Source organism: Yarrowia lipolytica, chromosome 1B (genome assembly GCF_001761485.1).
Source record: "Yarrowia lipolytica chromosome 1B, complete sequence".
In the NCBI taxonomy this organism is placed as follows: Eukaryota; Fungi; Ascomycota; class Dipodascomycetes; order Dipodascales; genus Yarrowia; species Yarrowia lipolytica.
The window spans coordinates 2,412,691-2,437,047 of NC_090771.1; the positions used below are offsets into that span (position 1 = coordinate 2,412,691).

Consider the following 24,357-nt stretch of genomic DNA (forward strand, 5'->3'; position numbering starts at 1 on the left):
ACATTCACACTCCATACAGTACGAGTAGTATCTCGACCTACAAGTTTGCCCACCACACAACCTCATATTCACAGCTTTTAACGACACAAGAAGCCTCTCGACAGTGACAAAGCGACAATTCGACGTTGCCAAATACTAGCCGACTCGTTTTCCCCCCATATCGACGACTCTTGTTAGTCCTGCTTAAGTAAGCATACTACGACATACCCAGTTCAGAAATGCTGTCATTCCCTTTCGAAACCCCATCGCAGCCAACTCTGGACCACTACGCCGAGCGTCTGCACACAAAGACAAACTCGCTGGACCCTCTCGATGTCGCCTCGCCTCCCTTTTGCGAGTCGCCGGGCCAGTCCATGCTGGAGCAGGCCGTCCATGTGATTTCAGCCAACGTTGTGGATCTTGGATTGCAGACCAGAGAACAGACAGTGAAGATTCTGTCGGTTCGATCTTCTATCGGCGACGCCTACCAGCTCGCAATCCCCGAGATCCTGGACACCTACAAGTCGCTGCAAGAAAACACAGACATTAGCATCCACGTGACCCACGTGGTTCCTCCTCACAAGTCCATAATCCCTCCTTCTTACGGACAAGCCACCCCAAGCTCCTCCTGGGTTCCCACTGCAAATGGAGCAGCAGAGCCTGCATACCCCGCCTTTGCTGGAGCTGATGTCGTGGACGCTCAGAAGGTTGCGTCTCCTTCTCTGACTCCTCGCCTCTCCTACTTTGGCCACCAGTTTGACCCCATGAGCCCCGATCTCGCAGACGAAGACGACCTTATGGGCCACCGAAAAATTAGAGCCTCTCTCAACTACATTCATGCTAGCTCCCCCAACGAGTCACAGCTTTCGCGATCCACTTCGCTGTCTTCTAGACAGTCGGTAGACTACCTGAGCGCCCCCACAGTGCAGCTTCTGCCCCATACCACCCCTCCTCGAGACGTGTTTGAATCGTACTCGTTCATGAACACCTCTACCAGCATGGTTTCTCCCCCCGCATCCATCCACTACACCTTTGCTGTTCTTCCTCTTCCCACACACGTTCTGCCTCCCTTTCAGGAGTTTGTCAACTCGAGAATGCGAGAGCTCGTGCCTGGAGGATGCATGGTGCTTCTGTACCCCTCCAACCTGTCTTTCTTCACCAAGACAATCTCGCCCAATCTCGACCGAGCCCTGCGACAGATGCTGGCGCTCTCCATGATCAACACAAACACTTGTGAGCTCATCTCGCAGCTGCCTCCCACTCCCCCCACTTTTGAGGAGCAGCTCTCGTTCCTAAATTCGGTGGGAGACATAGAGGTGTTGTTTTCCAGCGCACGCAAGAACGTGGAGATTGAGGACTGGGGTAAGAAGTGGACCTCAGAAGAGTACAAGTGGTACGCAGCTATCATGGCCCAGGAAGGCCACCGTAACAACACTCTGATGGACATGCTGCAGGGACTAGAAAAGAGAGGCGAGGTGGCCACCTCAGACGTGTCCATGTTTGTTCTTCGACGGTGTTAAAACTCACACAATCAAACATCAACTACAAACTACAAACTACAATCGACGATCGACAAACGACAAAACGATCAAAATCAGACAAAAAAATAGCCAGCAGGCTGGTTGCATTATATAGGTTGCATTGGGTAATATTTATGTGTATATGTTAATAGTGAGCAAATTGTAGTCACCAGACTGTACGAGTAATTTATGTATGGAGACACTGACTATGTATATGTAGGGGCTTGTAAAGGGCCCAGATTGCAAAAAGAAGGGTGTGAGTGAGTTTAGAGAAAATCAGGGACTCGGATTGTACCGCTTTTATTTGGTTTCGATTCCTTATCCAGGTGGTGGTAGTTAATGATGAAATATGATGAAAAATAAAAAAAATGCGTGCGTTAGTTGGGAAGTTGAGTGTAAAATGTTCTTGTATGAGTTCTTGTAGCTAGTTGCAGAGTAGAAGGGTTGCAATGGTTAGAGTATTTGTTAATTACATGTATATATATTAGTTGAAACCTTGTTGGAGTTTTGTAGGTGTCAATATAACGAAGAGAACCGCAAAAGCAATGGTTTGATAGATAAAAACATTTAGTTAAATCTCGATCTCTTAAATCCTGACCTATTGACGCTGAGACTCTTCATAGTTGGTGCTTATCGGTATCATAGAACTGATATATACTGTAGGATGTCTAGAACTGAGTACAAGTAATTCACAACGGCGAGCTGAAGATATCGTGTTTCAATAGGTTGTGACGCTACACTGTAGCTATATCATCATTTCAGACAAATGTGACTTCCGAAATTTCAGCCTGGTTTCTGTACCAGTAGCTACTGTGTTCTACACTGATAGGGGTTTGCGAAAGTACTGCACTTCCAAATCAGAGATGTTGACTACACTGTACACTGCCAGCATCTACTGTAGATGCTGGCAACCAGGGCTGGGGAGTTGCAAGAGAATTGTATGAAATGGTGCAAGTGCTATTATAAGTGGCGCTGGGAGCTTTAGCCGAGGGCCTGTTTCAGAATTGAACGTGTCCTGTCTATGTTGTAATGTGTCTTCGTATCCATGTCTATGATTGGAACGAATGTAGTACAGGATACCTACATCCGGACGGCATCCACTCTAGCTCCTGTTGTCGAACAAACAGTCCCGTTTACATTACAACATGTAAGTCCATAATATCGTCGTCCAAGGCCTGTCCAACATCAGCCCATTTTCATGAAATTATGGAGTGCAGTAGCGCGTTTATGTGGTACATTTGACGGTATATAAAGCGGTGGAAACGGTGGAAATGGGTTTGGAATAGGTCAGTATCATTCAGCAGTACAATAGAGTAAATTAAACGAACTCTTCTTAAGGTGGTAACCCCAAGTCATGTCCATTGAAGAACAGCATGAGCAGGCATTACTGTACCACGATACTCGGGTATAGAACACAATAACTAGGGGTAAAATTAATTCTTGGCTTGGCAGACTCGATAATACTACGTTGACAGCTCCAATGACAAGCCTAGACCGGAAACCGACAGTCTTAGTGCCAAAACCCGCATGATGCAGACTGCTGTCTACATGTAGCAGGGTGTAGGCGTGTGGAGGTTACTGTAGGTGTACAGTACTAAAGATTACCCTGGGAGACGAGTTGGGGTCGGGGGAATAATAATAGCGCTCATTTATCAATGTGAAGACAACTGAAAAGAGTGAATTAATATTGGAGGGCTCAACGTTGACGTACAGGCTGATGGTCCCTCTCAGGGAGACGACTAGTAGGACAGTAACAAAGGGCTATAGAAGGTCGTATACCACCCACTTTCAGGGTACCCACACTTGATCGTTATAATATTCTTGCGTCTAAGAGTTACTTGTACCAGCTTTTGGGCTGCAGAAATCTCCGACTACAGCAAATCTCCGATCCAATAGCACCTGAAACTGCAACCCAGGTCACTGACATGTATAGGAGTAGTAATAGCACAATGTGAAGAACAGTATAGACCGTACCGACACCATGAAAGCACGAGAACACCAAGCGGCATAGACCTTGGTTGATACAGCCGTTTGCCGCTAAAAAAACAACATCGCAGCCTAGCAATGCTTTAGTGGGTTGGTGCCTACAGTAGCGTGTTTCATATGGTCCCAGTTCCCATATAGGTGTGGGGAATGAATAGAGAGTGGAGGTAACTGATTACATTGACGCATAATTGCTGTTAAGATACTCACAGACGGCTCTATTACCAATTTGTATCCCTGAACCCATTACAAAATTCACCAGCACACATGCCACCCCTGCTTTAGTTCGAAACGCATCTAAAGTAGACTGAGGATGATTAGGTTGATGTAGGGTAGCCGAAAATGGGGGTATTCCGGGATAGACGGCCACTAAATGTTGCCCTACGAGATTGCCAAACAGTTACATGACGAGGGACGGGAAATGAGACGTTTTGTTTTGGAGTTTGCTTGAGAGGGTTTCCAGTGTTGTGAGAGAGGGACAGACCGGGTAGAGTCTAGGGCACAAGAAGGGTTTGCAACGACTCATACTGTAGACTGGTCGAGCAGTAATGTTCAGGTTAGTTATTGACAGGGATAGTATCTGCTGAACGTGCTGTTAATGAAGTGTCGTAAGTGATGAACACAGTATGATGGTCCAGGTCCATCCAATAATTGATCCTAAACAGAATAGACAACTTCTTAAACATCTTCATGGTACTTAGCTTCTCATGAACTAAAGTCAACGACTGGTGGAACAAAAAAACAGGCATAGAGTCCAGTTGAGATGGCCTAAACAACCAAACTAACCTTTTAAGAAGTCTATTATCACGAGAATGTTAGCTTGACGTTCCCTCATAAAAACAGTTGGGCGCGAACGCCTCTTAGCCCAACAGTTTAGTTCCCGGACTTGATGTTTACAGCAAAGATGGCTACATGTATATACTGTAGTAGTCCCCCGAGGATTGTGGTCGCCATTCGAATAATACAACAATGATTGATGTTCGCACAGAAAAATTTCCCAAAACATTCGTACCAAAAACACAGTGAGACAGTCTCACCTTTCTGAACTGATTCATAAATCATAACAAACGAGCAACCACTTTCAAGCAGTAGCGCCTCTTCATCTTGGAGACTCAGTTGTCACCATGCTATTGGGGAGATCCGGGCCGTCATTTTGGTACCATGCGAAGCCCAAGCCCCGCAATGGATGTTGCGCCAGGTCCTCAATAGTGACTCTTGGCGTGGTGGGGTGTGTGAATGTAAGGCTTTGACCATGTCTTTGGCTTGCTTGTGGAATGTCAACATCCGCAACTCTATGTTTAACGAAGTTACGACGTACTCAACGGTTCCCATGGTCTGTCTGAGACACGCTGGAATGCTTGGAATGGCTTGTGATTATCACCAGCGAGTGAGAGAAGTTCGGAGGGGTATCTGTCAAATTTTCAGCCGGTTAAGTCCATTATTGCGCTTTCTGGGTCATCTGTCAACAACATGACAGAACCTATTTACGGAGGTGTAAAACTTGCTGAGGAGCTTCTTAAGAGACTTGTGGACATGCTGAAGAAGGCCAGGCCGACCTTAACGATTGGCCGGCACTCTCTTCAAATAAGTCGTTCAGAATTGCTCTCATGTTGCCCTATATGAACACCCTGCATCATTGCAAAAAAAACAGCCACCAACAACAACTAGCTTCATTCCTCCACTTGTGCTGTACTGTATACGGAAAAGCAACAAGGGTATTGAAGTTTCTTGGACAATAGAGTGTGACAGGGCTGCAAAGTAGGACCATGAGAGCACGAGTATCTGGTCCAATCGATGACTGCTGGAATGCTAACGACGATGAATCAGTCACCTGAGACTAGTTGCACCTTTTATTACCCCAAATATATCGCGCCCACGTAACTCGCACGGCTCATCGTACTACTGTACTGTTCTTTAGCCTCGTCTTTTTTCATCATGCCGAATCATGCGGGGGAAAATAGTCTCATGCAAAACACTCTGATTATGCATTGAACTCACGCCAACCTACGGTGGTCTTCGGAAAGCTCCATAGATGATCGACTGATTGACGATGCGTAATACGAGAGCAGCCTGAGCAACACGATCAGAGATACTCAAAAATTCTTTTCCTGAGTTGTCCAATACGCCAACATATCACACTCTGAACAAGTACAACCAACTCCCCCTCTATTAAACCCCACTGGTGAATGAGCTGCCTACACCCCCCGTCATAAACTCAAGCCTTGCTTTTTGCATGCTAGACGGGAGTTTATTGTCCTTGTTTACGGCGGCGGCGTGAGCCGTTTAGGACCCTGGTACTGTAGATGCATGTCGTCGAACATTGGAGAGCCTACTTAAAGACCCTGAGACGCTTCCACGGAGTGCTCGTCTTTAGCTACTACCGTACATCTCAACAATGAAGTTCACCACACTCGTTCTCCTCACGGCAGTCTTGCAACAGGCCAAGGCTCAGAACGTCATTGCCGATGGCGCCATCGACGGCTTCTCCAACGGAGTCATTTCCGCCCACAACTCCGAGATCAACGACGCCCAGGCCAAGTCTGAGGTCGATCAGCTCGTCAAGTACATTGCCTCCAACCCTTTCATCTACGACATTCTTGACCAGGCCGGAAACTCGGTGCTAGTCGGCTTCGATACTGACTCTTTCCCTGCCTTTGTCACAGCTGTTATCAACTCTGCTAATTCCTACGAAGAATCTCCCGACTTTACCACAGCTCGTTCGCTCATCTCTCAATACCTGCCTCACTACAACGTCCAGCAGGCCATTAGCAACGTCCAGAGCGAGAACACCCTGTACTGGAACCTGTTCACCGCCAATGTGAAGTCTTTCACTACCGACGCTGGCGTCGCAAGCGCTGTTTCCTCCGGTTCTGCCCGTGTGTCCAAGCTCTTCTCCGACCTGGGTATCTTTGCTACCCCCACAGGTGACACCTCTGCGACTCCTACTTCTGCCGTACCTACCACTTCAGCTTCTCCTCCTTCTTCCTCAGCCGCTCCTTCTTCCTCAGCGGTGCCTTCTTCTTCCGCCGCTCCCTCTTCTTCAGCCACTCCTACTTCCTCTGAAGCTCCTTCCAGCAGTGAAGCAGTCTCTTCTACGCCCCCTTCTTCCGAGGGCGTTTCTTCCACCGCCGTCTCTTCCACCGCCGTCTCTTCTGAGACTCCTTCTTCATCCACTTCTCAGGGCAACCTCTCTTCGACTGGAGCTTCTTCTTCTCAGGCCCAGTTCACTTCTGAGACCCCTATTTCTACCGAGACTGGCTCGTCTGCTGTCTCTTCTGGCTCGTCTGCTGTCTCTTCTGGCTCCTCCGCTGTCTCCTCCGGCTCTGATGTCTCATCTGAGGCTTCTGCCACCCCCACTTCCTCTGGCGCCTTCGTCACTGTGACTTCTGTTGAGTCTATCACCTCCACAGTTGTCCAGACAATCACCCACTGCAGCGACAACAAGTGTGTCACCCCCACCATCTCTCTTACCACAGTTGTGCCCACCAACCCCGGCATCACCACCATCAAGACCGTTGTGGAGGGCGTCACGCTCACCATAACCGTTCCTTGTGATACCACTACAGCAGGTCCTGAGCCTCAGCCCACTACTGAGGTAGTTACCTATCTGCCTACTACTATTGTTGTGGGTTCACAATCTTTGGTCGTGACACCCGAACCTGAAACCGTGACCTACTTCCCTACCACTCAGGGCAACAACAACCCCCAGCCTACAAACGGCGGTAATCAGGGAAACCAGGTCACTACTGTTGTTGGTCCTCAGCCCACCAACACGGACTCTACTACCTACATCACCCAGGTCATCACCCAGACCCTGACCCACTGCGATGGCTGGTTCAACTGGAACTGTGTCACTCCCACAGTCACGCTGACCACCGTTGTCCCTACAGACCATGCCACTGCCGCTGTGCAGGCCGTCGTCTCGGGTAACACCTACACTCTGACAGTTCCTTATGATACCAACACCGCTCCTCGAGCACCCCAGCCCACTGCCAACTCTGGCTCCACTCCCAATGTTCCTGCTGGAAATGGTGGAAATGCCGGCATTGGCGGCCAGCAGAACGGTGGCCAGTCTACTCCTGCTAACCCTACTCCTGGTTCTCAGTCGGAGAACCCTAAGAACGGCATTCAGCAGGCCAACGGCGCTTCTGCCGTCGGTGTTTCTATTGCTGCTGCCGTCGCTGGTGCCTTTGTTTTCCTTCTCTAGACAGTTTAATATTAATGTAATTATACCCATGGGAGATGTGTGTACGAGTACTCCAAGCACTGTTGAACGAGCCAGTCACACACAACGCTAGGGACAGCTCAAATCGATAAATATTTATTTACAACCACATGATAATAATCACATGGTAACGTCTATACACCCAACTGCTCAGCAACACCCTCAGCAATCTTGTCGTAGTACTTTGCCTGAACACCTCCACTCACAGCAACAGGAACACCCTTGTCTGACTGTGAGCAGATCTGAGGATCAAGAGGAACGTTACCCAGGACCCCCAGACCACGAGACTTGGCTTTAGAGACTGCTCCATCAACACCAAAGATGTGAGTCTCATGGTTGCAATTGGGACACACAAACACAGACATGTTCTGAACCAGACCCAGAACCTTAGTGTACGTCTTTTCAAACAGGTCCAGACCTCGGACGACGTCCACAAGAGCTACATCCTGAGGAGTACTCACAATGATGGCTCCGTCAATCTTGACAGTTTGGGCAATAGTCAGTTGAACGTCTCCCGTTCCGGGTGGCAAGTCCATCACCAGAACGTCCAATGTACCCCAGTCCACGTCCTGTAGCAGCTGCTCAAGCGCCTTCTGTACTAGCAGTCCTCTCCACGCCACTGCCTTGTTAGGATCCACCAAGAACCCCATGCTCATGACCTGTATCCCGAATTTCGACATTGGAATCAGTTTTCCCTCGTGTGTCATACGCGGCTCGCCTGATAGCCCAAACATTGTAGGGATGGAAGGTCCGAAGATGTCCACATCGAGGAGTCCTACCCTCAGACCTCGTTTGGCCAGTGAGAGTGCTGTGTTCACGGAGACGGTTGATTTGCCAACCCCGCCCTTTGCCGAACTGACGACAATGGTCTTCTTGACCCCAGCTATCGGTTCTGGGCGTCTGGTTGTCTTTCTGGGGATTCTGGGCGCAGACGCGGGTGATTTCGGGATACCCAGGGGGTTTTCATGTGATCTGAGAGCTGGTGAAGAGTGAAAGTTGGCTGTGATCGGTTGTAGACGGCTAATAATGGCTATTGAGCGCTGGATCGGCGCAATTAGCCGAAAACCGCGCATTTCAGAGACTGTGTTGTTATGAGGGTCCTAGTGCGCTGAGAGACTGACTCAAGATTGGGAGGTTGAAATCTTCATGCATAATCATAAGAGGAAGAGTTAAAATGGAGGGTGTAGAAGCATGGCCAAAGATGAAGCAGGTGGAGATGATGAAAGGCTGTAAATGAAACAGCAACCGATAGGATAGTTTGGTTCTTCCTCTTTTCTCAAAAGTTCGTCACCATGACCACTCCTTCCTCTCACATTACTGCATTTTATCAACTGTACTATGAACTCTAATGTCATTTTCTTTACTGACGCTCGCTCTCACACTCTTCCTCTATATCCTCTTGGACACTGCCATATCCCCCAGAGATTCCATTCCCTGCTTGCATCACGTTATCAAGTCAGTCGGATATGCTGCGAAACACAAAGAGCACCATTTATGCGCTCTCTTCCGCCTCGGGAAGGGCCGCTGTCAGCATCATTCGAGTCAGTGGACCAGACACCAGTACCGTCTACAAGCAGTTGACCAACAGGACTAAGACGCCTCCTCATCGTGTAGCTACCCTTGCTACGTTGAAGCAGCCGTTTTCCAACCCTCCAAAGGTCTTGGATCATGCCCTTACTCTCTTCTTCAACGGTCCAAAATCATACTCAGGAGAAGATCTGCTGGAACTTCATGTCCATGGAGGTCCAGCAGTCGTGCGAGCTGTTTTGGACTCCATTCAGCGTGTGAAACCCAGCAGTGGAGTTCCTATCCGGTACGCTGAGCCAGGAGAGTTCTCAAAGCGTGCCTTTTACAACGGAAAGCTTGATATGACCCAAATCGAAGGAATCGGAAGCATGATTGAAGCTGAAACAGAGAGTCAACGTCAGGCATCGTTAGAAGCATCGTCTGGACACAGCAAAAAGGTCTATGAAGCCTGGAGAGAAGGAATTGTGGAGAACATGGCGTTGTTAACAGCTCTGATCGACTTCTCAGATGACAACCAGGGTATAGATAGTGGTGAGGTTCTGGTGGGAAAGACAAAAGAGAATGTTGGTCGTCTGCTAAAGGATATCAAGAATCATCTGGCTCAAGTTCAGCGGTCTGAGATTCTGCGGTCGGGTATCGTCATGTCCCTTCTTGGAGCGCCCAATGCCGGAAAGTCGTCTCTACTCAACATTTTGGCTAAACGGAACGCTGCTATAGTTTCAGAAGAAGCAGGAACTACTCGTGATGTTGTGGAGATTGGTCTGGATGTGGCTGGATACAAGGTAGTTCTTGGAGACACTGCAGGACTAAGAGGAGGAGAACAAGTAGGCATGGTGGAAAAGGAGGGAATCAAAAGAGCAAGAGAACGGTTCCAGAAAAGTCACATGATTATGGCTGTTCTCCCCGCTGATGGTTGTGACCACAGCAGCGACATCATTGCTGAGCTCAAACAATTGCATGCTGCAGAGAAGCAAATAGTCGTGGCTATCAACAAGACTGACCTGGTTGAGGATCATGTGGTTGAAGCTTTTAAAAACAGACTCATGGAAGAGATCGGTCTGCCTCGCGATTCCATCATTCCGGTCAGTTGTATTGCCAGCTCTGGTCTCGAGACTCTCCTCGCTAAGCTGTCCTCTGAATTCTCCAAAATTACTACAATTGAAGGCTCGGATCCCGTGCTTGCCAGTCAGCGAGTCAAGGACAATCTGATCGCCACAGTAATCCCCGCGTTGGAGACATTCATGGAGTATGATCTAGAAGCCGTTGTCTTTGCCACAGAAGAGCTGAGAATGGCAGCAGAAGGAATCGGTATGATTACTGGCCAGGGTATTGGCATTGAAGAGGTTCTCGGGGCTGTTTTCAGCAAGTTTTGTATTGGAAAGTAACAGACAGTCAAGCTGCGGATTCACTGCTCCAAATGTAAATAGTATATGAATGGATCTTACATCACCCAAACGTGTCTACTAGACATAACCGCCTATAAAAACAATCATACATTTGATTTTTATGTACTTGCCAATGGGCACTTATAGCCACTGACCCCTCCTTTTGTAAGATATCATCATCACATCGTCCCCGGTGGTCACTTCTTACCTGCTTCCCGATCCAAGAACTCAGCAAACTTGCCAAAGAAGCCAACTGCCGGTTGTCTATCCCCCCCTTGTCCACTCAACTGAGTGGAACTACTGCTTTTCTCTAGCTTTCCATCTGTTACGAAAGACGATCTGGAAAGACCAGCCTGGACCTTTTCTTGCTCGTCCCACTCCAGGAAATTGGAGATCAACTGCAGCACCTCGAACTTCTTAGTATCTCCTCTCGATAAAGAGACAAAGGACAGAATGAGGTTGGATACCAGCTGCTTATCGACTGTATCACCCTCTGAGCTCTTCTTGATCATCTGCAGAGCGTTAGTGAGATGCTCATTGAGAATCACAGCCTCGTGTCTCAGCTTTCCGATCAACAGAGACTTGTCCTTGGATTCCTTCTCAAAGTCTGAAGCAGACGCCAGCTTATCCTCCAGCTTCTTGCATTCACTCTTGAGCTCTTCTGTCTCCTTGAGGGCGCTATCCAGATCCTTCCTAAGACTGTCAGACACTGTCTTGTGTTCCAGAATCTGTTTCTCGAGCTCCCCCGAACTGGAAGTTTTCTCATTCTTGAGTTCTTCGACCTGGTCTTCAAGGTCCTTCCTTTCTGCGATATATCTTTGCACCGACTTCTTCAGGGCGGTGAGTTCGTCTTGCAGAACACTGTTTCGGGTCTCCAGATCTGAGTTCACCGTCTTGAGCTCAGAAAGAGCAATCTCATACTTGGAAGACGCACCCTGAGACTTGTTCGCGGTCTCCTGGACGACTAGAATCTCACGTTTCAACAAATCTCGTTCACGTGACAGTCCGTCAATTTCACTCTGGAACTTCTCCCGTGCCTGTTTGAGCTCCTGGTTAAGCTTCTTACTCTCCTGAGACTGCTCAACGAGCTCGTCCTTGAGAAGAGCAACCTTCTCGGACTCCTTTTCAAGCTTTTCACGTGTGTCTGCCAACTCAGCGGCATCCGACTTGAGTCGTTCGCCCAGGGTGGATTTGATTTGTGTGATTCGGTCCAGCAAGCTATCATACTGTTCCGTTTTCGCCTCCAGTTGTTCCTTCAGGGAGGTAATTTCTGTAGAATTGGTAGTACTGGTGTCAGAGTTCGCCAGCTCAAGCTCAGAGACCTTCTTCTGAAGCTTTTCGACTTCGTCAGAGGAAGAATTCGCCAACTCGGCCTCTTGCAACTTCTGTTTAAGCTCAGATACTTCCTTCTCAAGTGATTTCAACGACTCTGTCTTCTTATGAGCCTCTTCGACCTCTTTTTTAGCCTCCGCTAGGTCCTTTTTTAGCCCAGACACTTCCTTATCTCCTCCCTTCTTAGCCTCTTCCAATTGTCCTTGCAGCTTCTTCACCTCCCCCTCAGATTGGGAACTGGACTTTTTATACTCCTCAATCTGCTGCTTCAACTGAGCCACCTGCTCCTCATTGACCTTGTCGTCCCTATCTCCGCTTTCCATCTCTTTCTTCAACTGATCAATTTCAGCCTCCTTGCGCTTCACGGCCACATCTCGCTCCACCTCCAGCCGTTTTGTGGTTGTCGAAAGCTGCTCTTTCAGAGCCGCAACTTGCTCCTCCAGAGAAGATCCGTTGGTCTCAACAGTCTCCTTCTTGGACTCGGTTTCCGGGGTAACAGGGGTCTCCGGAACGTTGGTATCCTCAACAACAACGTCCTCAGCAGCTGCGTTATCAGGAGCCGCTGACGCGGCCTTCTTGTTCTTGTTCTTCTTGCCCATGACTGTAGCCGTGTCTTGCCCTGGCTGCTTCTAGTGTCGAGTATCAAACTGTGATATGTTGTCCTGGTTTGATGTTATTTGATTGATGCACGCTGTACCTCGAAATTTAAAAATACGTGTTAAGATTGGAACTAGTAGCTGACTAATCAGAGGATGAGAGAGGGCTGGAGTGTGCTGAGGAGTGTTAGTCACGTGATACTTGGTAATATAACCAATTATATTGATGCTACGACTCTTCCAAATCAAAACTTATGTTAGTCTGAAAATATCGTCAGTCGAAAATGTCTACCGTGGTCCGAAAATTAGGTTGCAGAGGGAGGAAGGTGGAGACTGAACCAACATACAGAAGCTTTTTTTCTGTTACTTATTAGACTTAATAAAACAGTTGAAAATATTTAATGTTTACTTATCATTTCCTCAGTATCAAATCACACAGTTATATCATCACCCCATCATCCTATCACAAATTTGAATGGCTAAGAGAAGATGTTTTGTCAACGTTCTTTTTCAATCTCTGCTCCTTCACTCTCTAACCTCCTTCGGTCACGTGTTATATCCTCCCCCTAATCTCCAGCCTAAACTGAGTTCATCGTTAGTGAACGTGGAGCATGCACCTGTCAACCTGATCAGGAGAACACGATACTAATCACCAATATTTCGTTGTCTTACACCACAACGTCTTTCACACCACTCTTCTAAAATACCAACGGGCTTACTCACCAATTTATAGCCTCACGTGACTCACCTCTTCTCCACGAAGTCAGCAAGATACACACCCACCTTATTGAACACCATTGGTAGAGCATCGGTTACGACGCCACCGGAGCCCTTGCAATCAAGTGAGCTGCATTATCATCACGTGACATAACCACAGAGTCTCTCACTCACGTGACTGGACTCTCTGGCCGTTATTCCAACACTTTAGTGACTTTTTCGACACAGAAAGCTCCTATTGAGACCTCCACAACAGCATCGGTTTCTCAGATATACTGTCACAGAACAATTGGTCTTGATTTCTGTTCTCTTGCAGCATTTCCGATCGATTTGAAATCTCACAATCACACCAGCTACAGTTCAAGACATTAAGTGCACCATAGCTGATCCCTCACTACCAGAAGTGACCCTCTTCCCGCTTCCCAATCCCCCCACACCCGCATTACCCCCTTTTTCTCATAACCGTCACTCACAAAAATGCCCCGAGCAGAAGCACTAACGCCTCTCTCCCTTCTCAAACAGATTCTCCTTCTACAGACGATATACTACACGATTATCCTCATTCTGGTTGGGTTTTCGTGTTGGGTTTCTGGAGATGCATTCAATTTGGGCCTCATTTTCGATTGGCATTCTGTTCGGTTTGATAATACTATCGGATGGACGATAAGTATGCTGTGGTTGATCGATACCGTGTTTACAGTGTTGGCAATGACAGTCATTGTGGGACGATCCAAGCTTGCTTTGGACTTCACAGTCACCCTGCATGTTATTAACATAATTGTTTCCACTATCTACACCCGTGCCCTGCCTACCAATGGCTTGTGGTGGTTGATCCAGGCTACCTCGACGGTGCTGATGACTATCCTTGGTACTTGGACTAGTCAGTGGAGAGAGCTGCGCAAGACTTTCTTCGAAGAGGGCTACGAGATGGTAAGCAGAAACACCAACCAGCCATCGAACCCTGTCTAATTGTTGGTGCATGCACTCAATTTGTACTGGATGTATTATAGAATGAATAACGATCCATGATCTAGCGCTTGTTAAGATATTGGATGATACTGAATAGATTACGCGTACACAGCAGTAGTGTAGATCGTGGTTGCTATATATCAGTGCACTATACTATACTACAGTCCTCATACAGTGCTGTATCTTACTTGGTCGAGATAGTGCTGATTAGTAAGAGTGTACTGTACTTTTGCTTGTACTGAAGCGAGATCACATATAGTCTAGTGGTAGATATAAAAATTGAAATAAATTAATTGGATGCGTATGCAGATTCTGTTTATGAGCACAGAGTATCATCGTAGGGCTCGTGTTCTCGTATTGGAGCAGGGAGTGAGTATGTAGCTAGTAGGAGTTTCGTAACCGCCGCTTAGTCCATCATGTTAATACAGCAACGACAGAATATTCTCCACTCTGTCTCTCATCTTTTCCACTCCAGCTTCTCCCAGTTCCCTTCTCAGACTGAATTCTGCTGCTGCAAGCACATGCTTGTATACCTGTCTTCCCTCCTCGTCTGTTCTGATTCCTCTGAGTCGCATAGCAGCTTGAACAACCTTTTGTAACGTGACTACAGCTGGTTGGGGAGCCACCGATGACTCGCTCACCAGCTCCTTGAGCATCTTGGCGTACTCCAGAGGGTCTCCTAACAGCGTCAGTGCCACTCTGTTCTCCTCAGAGGCATGCATGAGGTATAGGGATTCTCTGCACGAAATCAGCAGTCCTGAATCGCCTTGTAGCAGCTGAGAAAGGTGTTTTTGAAGCTCATCGTGGGTGCATGACACCCATAATGATGTGAGAGGCGTTGGTGAGACTTGGATCAACATCCAGAGCGGCAGTTGAGACACAGAGACGAGTTTTTCGGCCACCAGCTCGTCGCGTGACGACAGATTCGTCTTGTGCCAGTCCCACAGCGATATGGGGACTTTCTGTGAATTTTTGCGTAGTGGACTGACGTGTTTTGGCGTGTCTCCCAGCTTTTCCAGGTTTAAATACCCTTTCCAGACTTGTTTGAGCTCAGACATGTTTTGTGGTGAGAGTATATGTGATTAATAGTGAGGTTTCAAAACTTTGGCTGCATTGGTGGGCTGTAATGGGGTTTCTGAGGGTGCTGTGAGGGGTGTTGACCGTGTCTGATATTGGATGGACGATTTTGAGTTGTATGCATGGTGAAGATTTTGGGTTATTGGTATGGGGAGGAAGTGGGCGAGGTTTGAAGATGTTGCGAAAGCCTGAGAAGAATGAAAATTTGATGACCATGGCTCTGGCGTACCATAAGGATTTAGTGAAGTTTCTAGCCTGTTTGGTAGCTTCAATAGCTCATGGTGAATCTCTTATCATGACGTCTCTATAACTTTGTAGGGAATAAGGTGACAGCCGCCACTGGGTTGATGGGTCTGAGGACAGTAGCACAGCGAGCTTCAACAGACTTACCAGGCAGTTATATGGATGTTTCAGTATACCATTCTGCTAAAAATGAACAGCTGAACATCATTGTATTGTATTTTTTCTCTGTGACTCTATATTTGGTGGAATCCCCTTCTATAAAGCGGATCGGGGGTCTTAAAGAAGTGGCCACATTTGTACTGGTAAGCAGGAGCCTTTATAGCTGTATTGTAACATCTACCTGACTTATGTGCGGCGAGTCAACGTTCTTCCTATCATACTATACAGTACCAGCTCTGAGCCATATGTCTGAAAAATGAAAAACAACCCCGAAAACCTTGAATAAGTCGTCAAGTAATGGGTCCCGATTGTCCAAGTAACCAAGCCACATTTAAAGAAGCTCAGAAGTGCATACGACTGTAGTCAGATCTATTTTGGGATATTTATTAGTAAGCATTAGCAAACCTAAGCCAACATTAATAGGCAGTCTAGAGAAGTTACATCTGATGCCAATGACCATCAGCTTCACCAAACGTCTGTGTTTTGAGGTGCCGCTCGTACGGAACAGGGACACGACTCTCCAACATCTCTCGATAATTTGACTCTTAACCCCAACAGTCACTATCTGCGGCTGAACCCTAAGTGAAATAACGGGGTATAATATAGCACTCTGTGGACGACGTAGACGAGGAACATACGAGGAAACGTGGCGATGGATTCTCCTCATCTTCGTGAATCTTTTAATACCCTAACCTCCCACACACCTCTCCCACAACCTCCTCCTTTTATGAGACCCTCTGACCACTCCTCCCAACGATAGAGTTTGGGTGCATGATAGTGATAAAAAAAACACCCCTTGGCCAGAGTCATCCATCTGCTCAAACAGACACAGAAAGACCCGACATCCAACATGAGCATGGAACCGCGATCGAAAAACCCGTACTCGGTTGCGCGGGTATTTGCGGACGTCAACGCCAAAATGCCCCAGCAGTACTGGGACTACGATAACCTCACGATAACCTGGGGCAACATTGACAACTACGAAATCTACCGCAAAATCGGCCGGGGCAAGTACTCGGAGGCATTTCAGGGCGTTTGTGTGGTCAACAAGCAGCAGTGTGTCATCAAGGTGTTGAAGCCCGTGAAAAAGAAGAAGATTAAGCGAGAAATCAAGATTCTACAGAACGTGGCGGCTGGCCCTAACATTGTGTCTCTTCTGGACGTGGTGCGTGATCCAGTCAACAAAACTCCCTCTCTCATCTTTGAGTACGTGGAGAATGTCGACTTCCGACAGGTGTTCCCCAAGTTCAAGGACTACGACATCCGATACTACATCTACCAGGTGCTGGTGGCCCTGGAGTACTCCCACTCCAAGGGAATCATGCACAGAGACGTTAAGCCCCATAACATCATGTACGACCCTCGACGGGGCAAGGTGCGACTCATCGACTGGGGTCTGGCCGAGTTCTATCACTCGGGCACCTATTATAACGTCCGAGTGGCGTCTCGATGCTACAAGGGCCCCGAGCTGCTATACGACCTGCAACAGTACGACTATTCGCTGGATCTGTGGTCGCTGGGCTGCACTCTGGCCGGCATCATCTTCCGAAAGGACCCCTTTTTCCACGGCTCGTCCAACCAGAACCAGCTGGTGGAGATTGCCAAGGTGCTGGGTACGTCGGACATGTACAAGTGTCTGACCAAGTACGGCCTCAAGCTGCCCGACATTTACAACGACATTCTCGGCACATACCCCCGACAGCCGTGGGAGAAGTTTGTCACCAGTGCCACCCAGGCCATCGCTAACCCCACTGCCATTGACTTTCTGGACAAGATTCTGAGATACGACCATCAGGAGAGACTGACGGCCCGGGAGGCCATGGACCACGAGTACTTTGACCCGGTCAGGGACGACTTGCGAAGTATTAATGCTCAGTAGAGAGGGTAATGGGGAGGAGATCGGACGTGTACACAACACCCAAGTTTAACTGCATTGTATTCTAATGGCATGTATGATATGAGTAATGACAAGAGAATGAGCCCCTACAGTAGTAATCGAGTTAAGATAAGCATAAATAATAATATCTCAGTTGACCTTTCACCATGCTTGTATATACTGTAGATGCTGAGTCACCTCCAAGAAGCTTCGGAGTTACGATATTGTAGCTTTATCCTCGAGTACGAGAGGCACATACACGAGATATCGCGTTCTACGCTATGATCAACTGCTGAAATCTAACAATTTACAGGTATTCAGCAAAATCCCCAGCCCTAATATTCTCAAATTGACTTCCGAGATGTTTTCTTTTTACCTCGCACTGTCTCATCAGTCTGCCTAATCCAAGGCTTATATGGCGTAAGCGAAAGTCTAAGGTGGAAAAAAATAGAGTACAATTGGTGAGAAAAGGAATGTCGAAGGGGAAATATTAATGACAGACTTGGGACTGTCAACATTTGTTGTTTTTGCAGTGTATGTGCTATGTATAGAAGGTCCGTCACTTGAGATCGGATGTGTACAAGATCGATCTTGCTCTTGATCTTGATGACTAGCTCTGAGTGAGATCAGCCTGACAGGGAGGTCCATTACCATGAACAGTAATTGTCAGCTAACTCTTTGGCTTAATACGAGTATTTGTACTGTACCTGCCGTACATCTCTTGTGGTGTGTATGTGAGCTTTTATAATAAAGACAAGCATTTACTGTGGGTACTGAGTTATTCGTCATAAACAATTGATTAATTATTAAAAGTACACTTTCCAGCCCGCCTGCTACTATACAACATAAATATCCGTTATCCATCCCTCTCTCTACAAGAACACCAGCTTGGTTCCGTTATCATGAAGCTGCCACAAGTACAGGTTCTGGTACTCTTCGATGGCGTCGTTCAGCTGATCGGCAGTATATCCCTTACCAGTGACTCGCTGCTGAACACGGTCAAAGTCCAGCTCCTGGGTGGCCATCTCTCGCTGCAGATCCTGCACAATGGCTAGAATCTTAGACGAGATGGACTCTCGAGACTCGGTGTCGTCCAGAGGGTCGTCGATGGACTTTCTGCACGCGTCCATGAGCCGCAGAGCCTCCTCGACGTCGTGTGCGTTCACATGGTTGTCAAGTCGAAGTCGGGCAAGAGCCTGAGACATTCGAATAATCGCTAGTAGAGTTCGGGGAGTGACAAACGAAAACTGTTGCTTGGAGCCCTGTTGTTGTTTCTGTACCTGACGCTTGTTGACGTAGGCGTTGACAATGTGCTGGTTGAGTTCCTCAGACAGGGTAGGTCGGATGGTCTGGGTGTGCTCGATGAACTGTCGAATGGCAGCGGGGGAAAGAGGCTCGAACTCCATCTGGGGGTGTCGGCCAGTCTCGTGCACGTGAGTTACGTGCTCCGCGAGTCGCTCATCAGTTTCACGGTTGGGTTTATCGAGAATCAAAAACAGAAGATCGAAACGCGACAAAAGAGCGGCGGGAAGGTTGATGTTCTCTACAGGCGACAACTTGGGGTTGTATCGGGACTGAAGAGGGTTAGCTGCCGCCAAAATGGAGGTTCGGGCGTTCAGTGTGGTGGAGATACCAGCCTTGGAGATGGAGATGGTCTGTTGCTCCATAACCTCGTGGATAGCAGTTCGGTCAGAGTCGGGCATCTTGTCAAACTCATCGATGCAACAAATACCGTTATCAGCCAGAACCAACGCTCCTCCTTCCAGCACCATCTCGTCGGTAACGGGGTCTCGCATCACAGCTGCTGTAAGACCAACACCGGACGAGCCTCGACCGGTGGTGTAAACTCCACGAGGAGCAATCTTAGAGATGTACTTGAGCAGCTGCGACTTGGCCACACCTGGATCTCCAATCAGACAGACGTTGAGATCTCCTCTGATCTTCATTCCATCTCCCAGCTCCTTAGTGACTCCTCCAATAAGCAGCAGCAGCAGAGCCTTTTTCACGTCCTCATGGCCATAGATTTCAGGAGCGATACTCTTGGCCATATGCTCGTAAATGTTTCCCTCGGCCCGAATCTGCTGGATTTGTCGAAGAGAAGCAGCGTCTAGCTCGCCACTGTCCCTTTGCTTGTGTTGACGCACATCCTGGGCCTCCACGTAAGTTTCTGTCAACAGACCTGCTCTCAAAGCACGGTATCCAGTGTAGAAAGCTGGCAGAAGCACACCTGAAATAGAGACCTGATCTCCGGGACCCAGCGAACGCACCAGGGAACCGTTAATGTGCACAGTCACCGATCGAGGGATGTGACCAGTGGGAACCTGAGAAGTAAGCTCCTGGATACGGGCCTCCTGGAAGGGCACAAACTTGGAAGCTCGGGTAGAAATGAAGAGTTTTCCCTTGGTCTGATTCTCCTTGCAATCTGCGGAAGGACAGTCGACCAGAGGGTTGAAGGTCTTCTGTTTGACCTCCTGGAAAATTTCATGACCACACTTGTCACAGGTGTAAGCATTGATCTTTACACTGGGCTTGACATCAGAAACTCGTGTGACGATACCCTGCACAGTCAGCAGGTGGCCAATCTGAGCTCCCTTCAAGTCTCGCACTCGGAATGACTTTCCAGTGGTGGGGGCACCCTCCAGCGCCTCGGAAGGAGGCTTAAAGTAGAGAGAGTATCGTCTCAGCAGCTCAGGAGCAAATGACGGCATGGGATTGAGATCGTCCATGAGATTGTCGTCGGCATTGGCCATTCCGTTTTCCCGTCGTTCTCTTCGTGCTCTCTCTGCTCTCTCATGCATCTGTTGTCGTGAATGAATAAGAATGTCCACAGCATCAGCATCAGCGCCCAAATCACGTGTAGGCTGGGGCATCAGCTCATCTACAATGTTGCAGAAGATGTCGTGAAAGTGCCATGTGTTGTTGCAGATGTTTTCCAGCAGAGAGTGTCCTCTTTGGGCCAGAGGCTGGTCAATGTTCACGTTGGCCTCCTTCTCCCAGGCCCGCAGGTCGTCCAGTTCGATTCGAATTGTCTCCTCGTGTCGGTTTGCCACTCGTTGGAGAAGATCCATGTATTTGAGTCCCGATTTTTCAGGTCCATCGTCTTCCATGTCGTGGTCTTGCAAGTCGTCCAACATGGATTCGGGCGTCTTGAACTCGCTTAAAAACGACTTGATATGTTCTCGCGCCTCGTCATAATTGACGCTAATCGCCATCACGGTAGCTCCAGCAGACATGTTGAAGGTGTATTGTCGTGTCTCGAGCAGTGTGGTTTTTTGTGGTTTGGAGGTTTTGAGCGTTCGGTGGTTTTTCGTGCATGGCTGGTTGGGAGCACTTTAAGCTTTTGACGCGTTCCCAAAAGGGGTTTAATGAAGGGGTGGGAGACGCGTCGGAAGCTAGGGGTGGTTTGAGAGGTAGTGATGGATTAACACAGTGCTTCTAAATAGTGAATGATGGTTGAAAGTGATTGTTGACGTTGAAAATGGTTATATTGTACGTGTATGACTCGATTTAAGGTGACTTATAATACACATTTGAGGGACTCGAACCGGCGGTCGACAAAGGGAGAAGTTAATTTGACAACCAAAACAATGCCCATGCAGACACTGTATAAAAAGAAATGGTGAACCAAAAACAGGATTAATTTGGGAAATTCGAAATAAATTAATTCCGAGTGAGATAAAGATTGGATTGGGTAGCCACTTGTAGTCGTTTAGTAATTTTCTTCGGAAAGATTTAAAGAGCTTTACAAATTATCTTGCATTAAGAAGAATAATCGTTAAGCTGAAATTAATCCACAATTTCCTTGACTATTTAATAAATTCCATTAATTCATATCTTTTCTAATTCAGAGAGAGCTCAGACAAGGCCGCCGTATTAGTGGCATCGGTCTGTCAAATCTCCTTCAAAGTTTATCTACAGTACTTATACTTGTACCCCCACGACGACAAATACAAGAATCAATTATACAATTAGATGATTAGATAAAGTAGGCGACAATAACCACAATGAGCATGGCCATAGAAGGAGAAAGGTTGGAGCCAGCATTCTTCTTCTTTGTTTCCGTAGCAGAAGCAGAGGCAGATCCAGAAGCGGCAGCGGAAGAAGATCCACTGGAACCAGTGGCTGAAGCAGAGTTGGAGGATGTTTCACTGGAAGAAGTAGTGTTAGCAGGGCCGATGGTGGAGACGACCTTTTGTCCTCCGGGACCAAGTAGAAGCACCTGGCCATCCAGAGTAACAATCTCTCCAAGACCAAGCTTTGTGTTCTTCATCATGTCCACGGTAGAGGTGTTTCCCATTCTGAGCTGTTTAGCCTGGGCCAGGAACTGGTTGATTCCTCCCTGGACGCCCAGAGCCTTTGCTTGGACGCCAGAGTCGTTCAGCAGACCTCCCAGCTGGGGCAGGAGAGCGTCGATTTTGTTTCCCACGTCTTCCTGGGCCTTTGCAAAGATCTGGTCGATTGCTTCATCGTCGATTTCAGTGGTAGCAGACAGTCTGCCGACAAGGGCCAGTAGCTGGTCTGTATCGTTGGACTTGAGGAAGCCTCCGAGAAGCTTGCCAATGTTGTCCAGCAAATCGGCAGCGGTAGTGGTGACGTTGGTTCCATTCTGGGCAGACAGAATGGTGCTGAGATCGCCGGCGACGGGCTGAACAAGCGGGTTTTCGACCACGTTGGTGGCTGCGGCCGCAAAGTCGCTCTGGACTTGAGAAGACAGGTTTGCAGGGGACGCTCGGGACGCAAAAACGTCGCCAGCGTAGCTCAAAACATCGTTGAAACTGTCATTGAGGGCGGCTGCGGAGGCCAGTCCCATGGACAAAAAGAGCACAAACTTCATGTCTGGGGAATGGGTGGAGTCGTGTGGTGGAGATAACGAGAGAACGGACCACGGCAGGCTTCCCAGCACAGAGCGGCACTAAAAAATGGACTGTTGACGTTGTCTAGTGTAGCGCTACTTTGTAGGCTCAAGTCGATGTATGCACCTTTATGCGGGGCGTGCATAAAGTGGGGCTGGGGAGGTGGCATTTAAGGGGGTTGCGAAAGTGGTATAAAAATGGAAATTTCTTTTCAAGATGATTCAGGCTAGTCCAAATATTTTCCTCTTTTCCTTTGGTTCCTATCTATTTCGCCATAATCGCAATCTCCATTTTTTTCACCGCAAAATATCTCACTCACGAAACTTAAATCAATAGCCATCAACAATACATACGTCTTGTTTATCGGTCTAAAAGTCGTCTTTTTGGAACTTGAAAGTCTGCTCTAGCATCTCCAGATGTTGGGTAATACCCTGGAATGCCTGGTTTTGTGATACAGCCCTTGTAGGGCCAGCTGTAGACATCTCAACAGAAATTTGATATACGGCACGGCCCGCATATACAGAAAAGGTAGGTGCTGCTGTAGAGACAGACATAATAACGACAAGACACAAGATGAAAGAAAACAGAAGGTGCATATAATGACGTGGATACCGTGGACGTTTGTAAACTACGAAAACCTGTCTCCTGGAAGTGGTGATGGCACAACTACAAGTACCGTGCACGCCTGTCAAAGCTCATCTTATTACTGTCTCAGATGCACATATAAAACTCAGACCAGCCACAGTATAAGCCCTCACCTAAGACACCGCTCGTATCAACGCAACACCATGTGGTGTGCACTGAAAAGTACATACTGTACATGCTGGAGCACTCTTGTCGTGAAGTGACGTAGGACTGTCAGGGAGACACTAAAGCGCTATTGTAGCTCGACAGACACTTTATTCGAGGCAAGCACGCGCTTCATTCTTCATACTCGTAGCTACTGTAGCTTAATACTTGTAGCCTGTTTACTGCTTACTTTTTCCACTGCCTTGCTACAAATACAGTATCAGTCATGTCTTCGTCAGGGTTATTTTCGCCTCGCAAACTTATGGCAGAGTTCATGTGCAGAAGGCAGGTGGAGAGAGTGACTAAGTAAGGAACAGGTTATGAAGAGAGAAAGAGAGATATGAAACGATTATTATGATAATTGGGGTCAAGTGAGTACAAATTTGCGCTTCTGGGCGACTCTGTTGGATATTGCGGATTCTAGAGACGTGAACGAATACATCGTATGAATCACAGTAGGTACCTACAAGTAACTTGGATAGCTCCAGTATACAAGAACCAACCAAATCTACACATTAATGACCGACGATTCTTTCGACAACAACTATTGTACCAGCTTCATCCATACCCTGTCTATACAAGAAACCATCTACTTTAGCTGTCCGGTAGCATTATCTAATATTAGCTATTGTACGCAATAAGCGAGACGTCCCCACCTATTATGGAAGCCATCATTCCTGGTACTTTTATTATGACAACTTGTACTAAAGAATATATCAGTCCACTGTGAAGTCCATACTAATTCCAGTAATGGAAAAATATAGACCCCTTAGAGTACAAAAAGAGCAAGTCATGGGCGCTCTATCCTCTCGCAATGCGTCACACCACTCCACCCCTGAAGGTGTAGCTACTAAAATGACGCTATAGAACAGGCTATATAGAACCCCCACAGCGACCGCAACTGCACAATTCCACTATAAACACCCTGTCCGTGCTAGTACAGAATGTACTACGGGATGTACTAACTGCACACTAGTTAGTACAATCACCCACTACAACCGCTTCTAGAATCAAAAATACAATACATTCTTATTTGCTTTTCCCATTCCTCCATCCATCCGTTCTTGTTCCTGTTCCGTTTTCTTTTTCCTTTTCCTTTTCTTTTTCCTTTTCCTATTGTTTCCCTA

At 47.6% G+C, this 24,357-nt stretch overlaps 10 protein-coding genes across 10 annotated transcripts; 5 read left to right on the plus strand and 5 right to left on the minus strand.

Annotated features, from left to right (window-relative positions):
- Window positions 1–218: 218 nt before the first annotated feature.
- On the plus strand, window positions 219–1,499 carry YALI1_B24129g (uncharacterized protein; the record flags this gene model as incomplete). Its single annotated transcript, XM_066094187.2, has 1 exon — window positions 219–1,499. The coding sequence occupies one exon, from the start codon at window positions 219–221 to the stop codon at window positions 1,497–1,499; it is 1,281 nt and encodes a 426-aa protein (XP_065950259.1).
- Window positions 1,500–5,877: 4,378 nt separating this feature from the next.
- Window positions 5,878–7,689, plus strand: YALI1_B24185g (uncharacterized protein; the record flags this gene model as incomplete). The annotated part of the gene is made up of 1 exon (XM_501063.3): window positions 5,878–7,689. One exon carries the CDS (start codon window positions 5,878–5,880, stop codon window positions 7,687–7,689), a length of 1,812 nt encoding a protein of 603 aa, XP_501063.3.
- Window positions 7,690–7,841: 152 nt separating this feature from the next.
- Window positions 7,842–8,780, minus strand: YALI1_B24214g (uncharacterized protein; the record flags this gene model as incomplete). The annotated part of the gene is made up of 1 exon (XM_501064.3): window positions 7,842–8,780. The coding sequence occupies one exon, from the start codon at window positions 8,778–8,780 to the stop codon at window positions 7,842–7,844; it is 939 nt and encodes a 312-aa protein (XP_501064.3).
- A 393-nt stretch (window positions 8,781–9,173) lies between these two features.
- YALI1_B24218g (uncharacterized protein) lies at window positions 9,174–10,619 on the plus strand (the record flags this gene model as incomplete). Its single annotated transcript, XM_501065.3, has 1 exon — window positions 9,174–10,619. The coding sequence occupies one exon, from the start codon at window positions 9,174–9,176 to the stop codon at window positions 10,617–10,619; it is 1,446 nt and encodes a 481-aa protein (XP_501065.3).
- Window positions 10,620–10,816: 197 nt separating this feature from the next.
- YALI1_B24252g (uncharacterized protein) lies at window positions 10,817–12,550 on the minus strand (the record flags this gene model as incomplete). The annotated part of the gene is made up of 1 exon (XM_501066.3): window positions 10,817–12,550. One exon carries the CDS (start codon window positions 12,548–12,550, stop codon window positions 10,817–10,819), a length of 1,734 nt encoding a protein of 577 aa, XP_501066.3.
- A 1,191-nt stretch (window positions 12,551–13,741) lies between these two features.
- On the plus strand, window positions 13,742–14,233 carry YALI1_B24264g (uncharacterized protein; the record flags this gene model as incomplete). The annotated part of the gene is made up of 1 exon (XM_501067.1): window positions 13,742–14,233. One exon carries the CDS (start codon window positions 13,742–13,744, stop codon window positions 14,231–14,233), a length of 492 nt encoding a protein of 163 aa, XP_501067.1.
- A 419-nt stretch (window positions 14,234–14,652) lies between these two features.
- On the minus strand, window positions 14,653–15,291 carry YALI1_B24280g (uncharacterized protein; the record flags this gene model as incomplete). Its single annotated transcript, XM_501068.3, has 1 exon — window positions 14,653–15,291. The coding sequence occupies one exon, from the start codon at window positions 15,289–15,291 to the stop codon at window positions 14,653–14,655; it is 639 nt and encodes a 212-aa protein (XP_501068.1).
- Window positions 15,292–16,562: 1,271 nt separating this feature from the next.
- YALI1_B24292g (uncharacterized protein) lies at window positions 16,563–17,591 on the plus strand (the record flags this gene model as incomplete). The annotated part of the gene is made up of 1 exon (XM_501069.3): window positions 16,563–17,591. One exon carries the CDS (start codon window positions 16,563–16,565, stop codon window positions 17,589–17,591), a length of 1,029 nt encoding a protein of 342 aa, XP_501069.1.
- An 869-nt stretch (window positions 17,592–18,460) lies between these two features.
- On the minus strand, window positions 18,461–20,821 carry YALI1_B24335g (DNA replication licensing factor MCM7; the record flags this gene model as incomplete). Its single annotated transcript, XM_501070.3, has 1 exon — window positions 18,461–20,821. One exon carries the CDS (start codon window positions 20,819–20,821, stop codon window positions 18,461–18,463), a length of 2,361 nt encoding a protein of 786 aa, XP_501070.1.
- Window positions 20,822–21,564: 743 nt separating this feature from the next.
- YALI1_B24351g (uncharacterized protein) lies at window positions 21,565–22,422 on the minus strand (the record flags this gene model as incomplete). The annotated part of the gene is made up of 1 exon (XM_501071.3): window positions 21,565–22,422. One exon carries the CDS (start codon window positions 22,420–22,422, stop codon window positions 21,565–21,567), a length of 858 nt encoding a protein of 285 aa, XP_501071.1.
- Window positions 22,423–24,357: the final 1,935 nt, after the last annotated feature.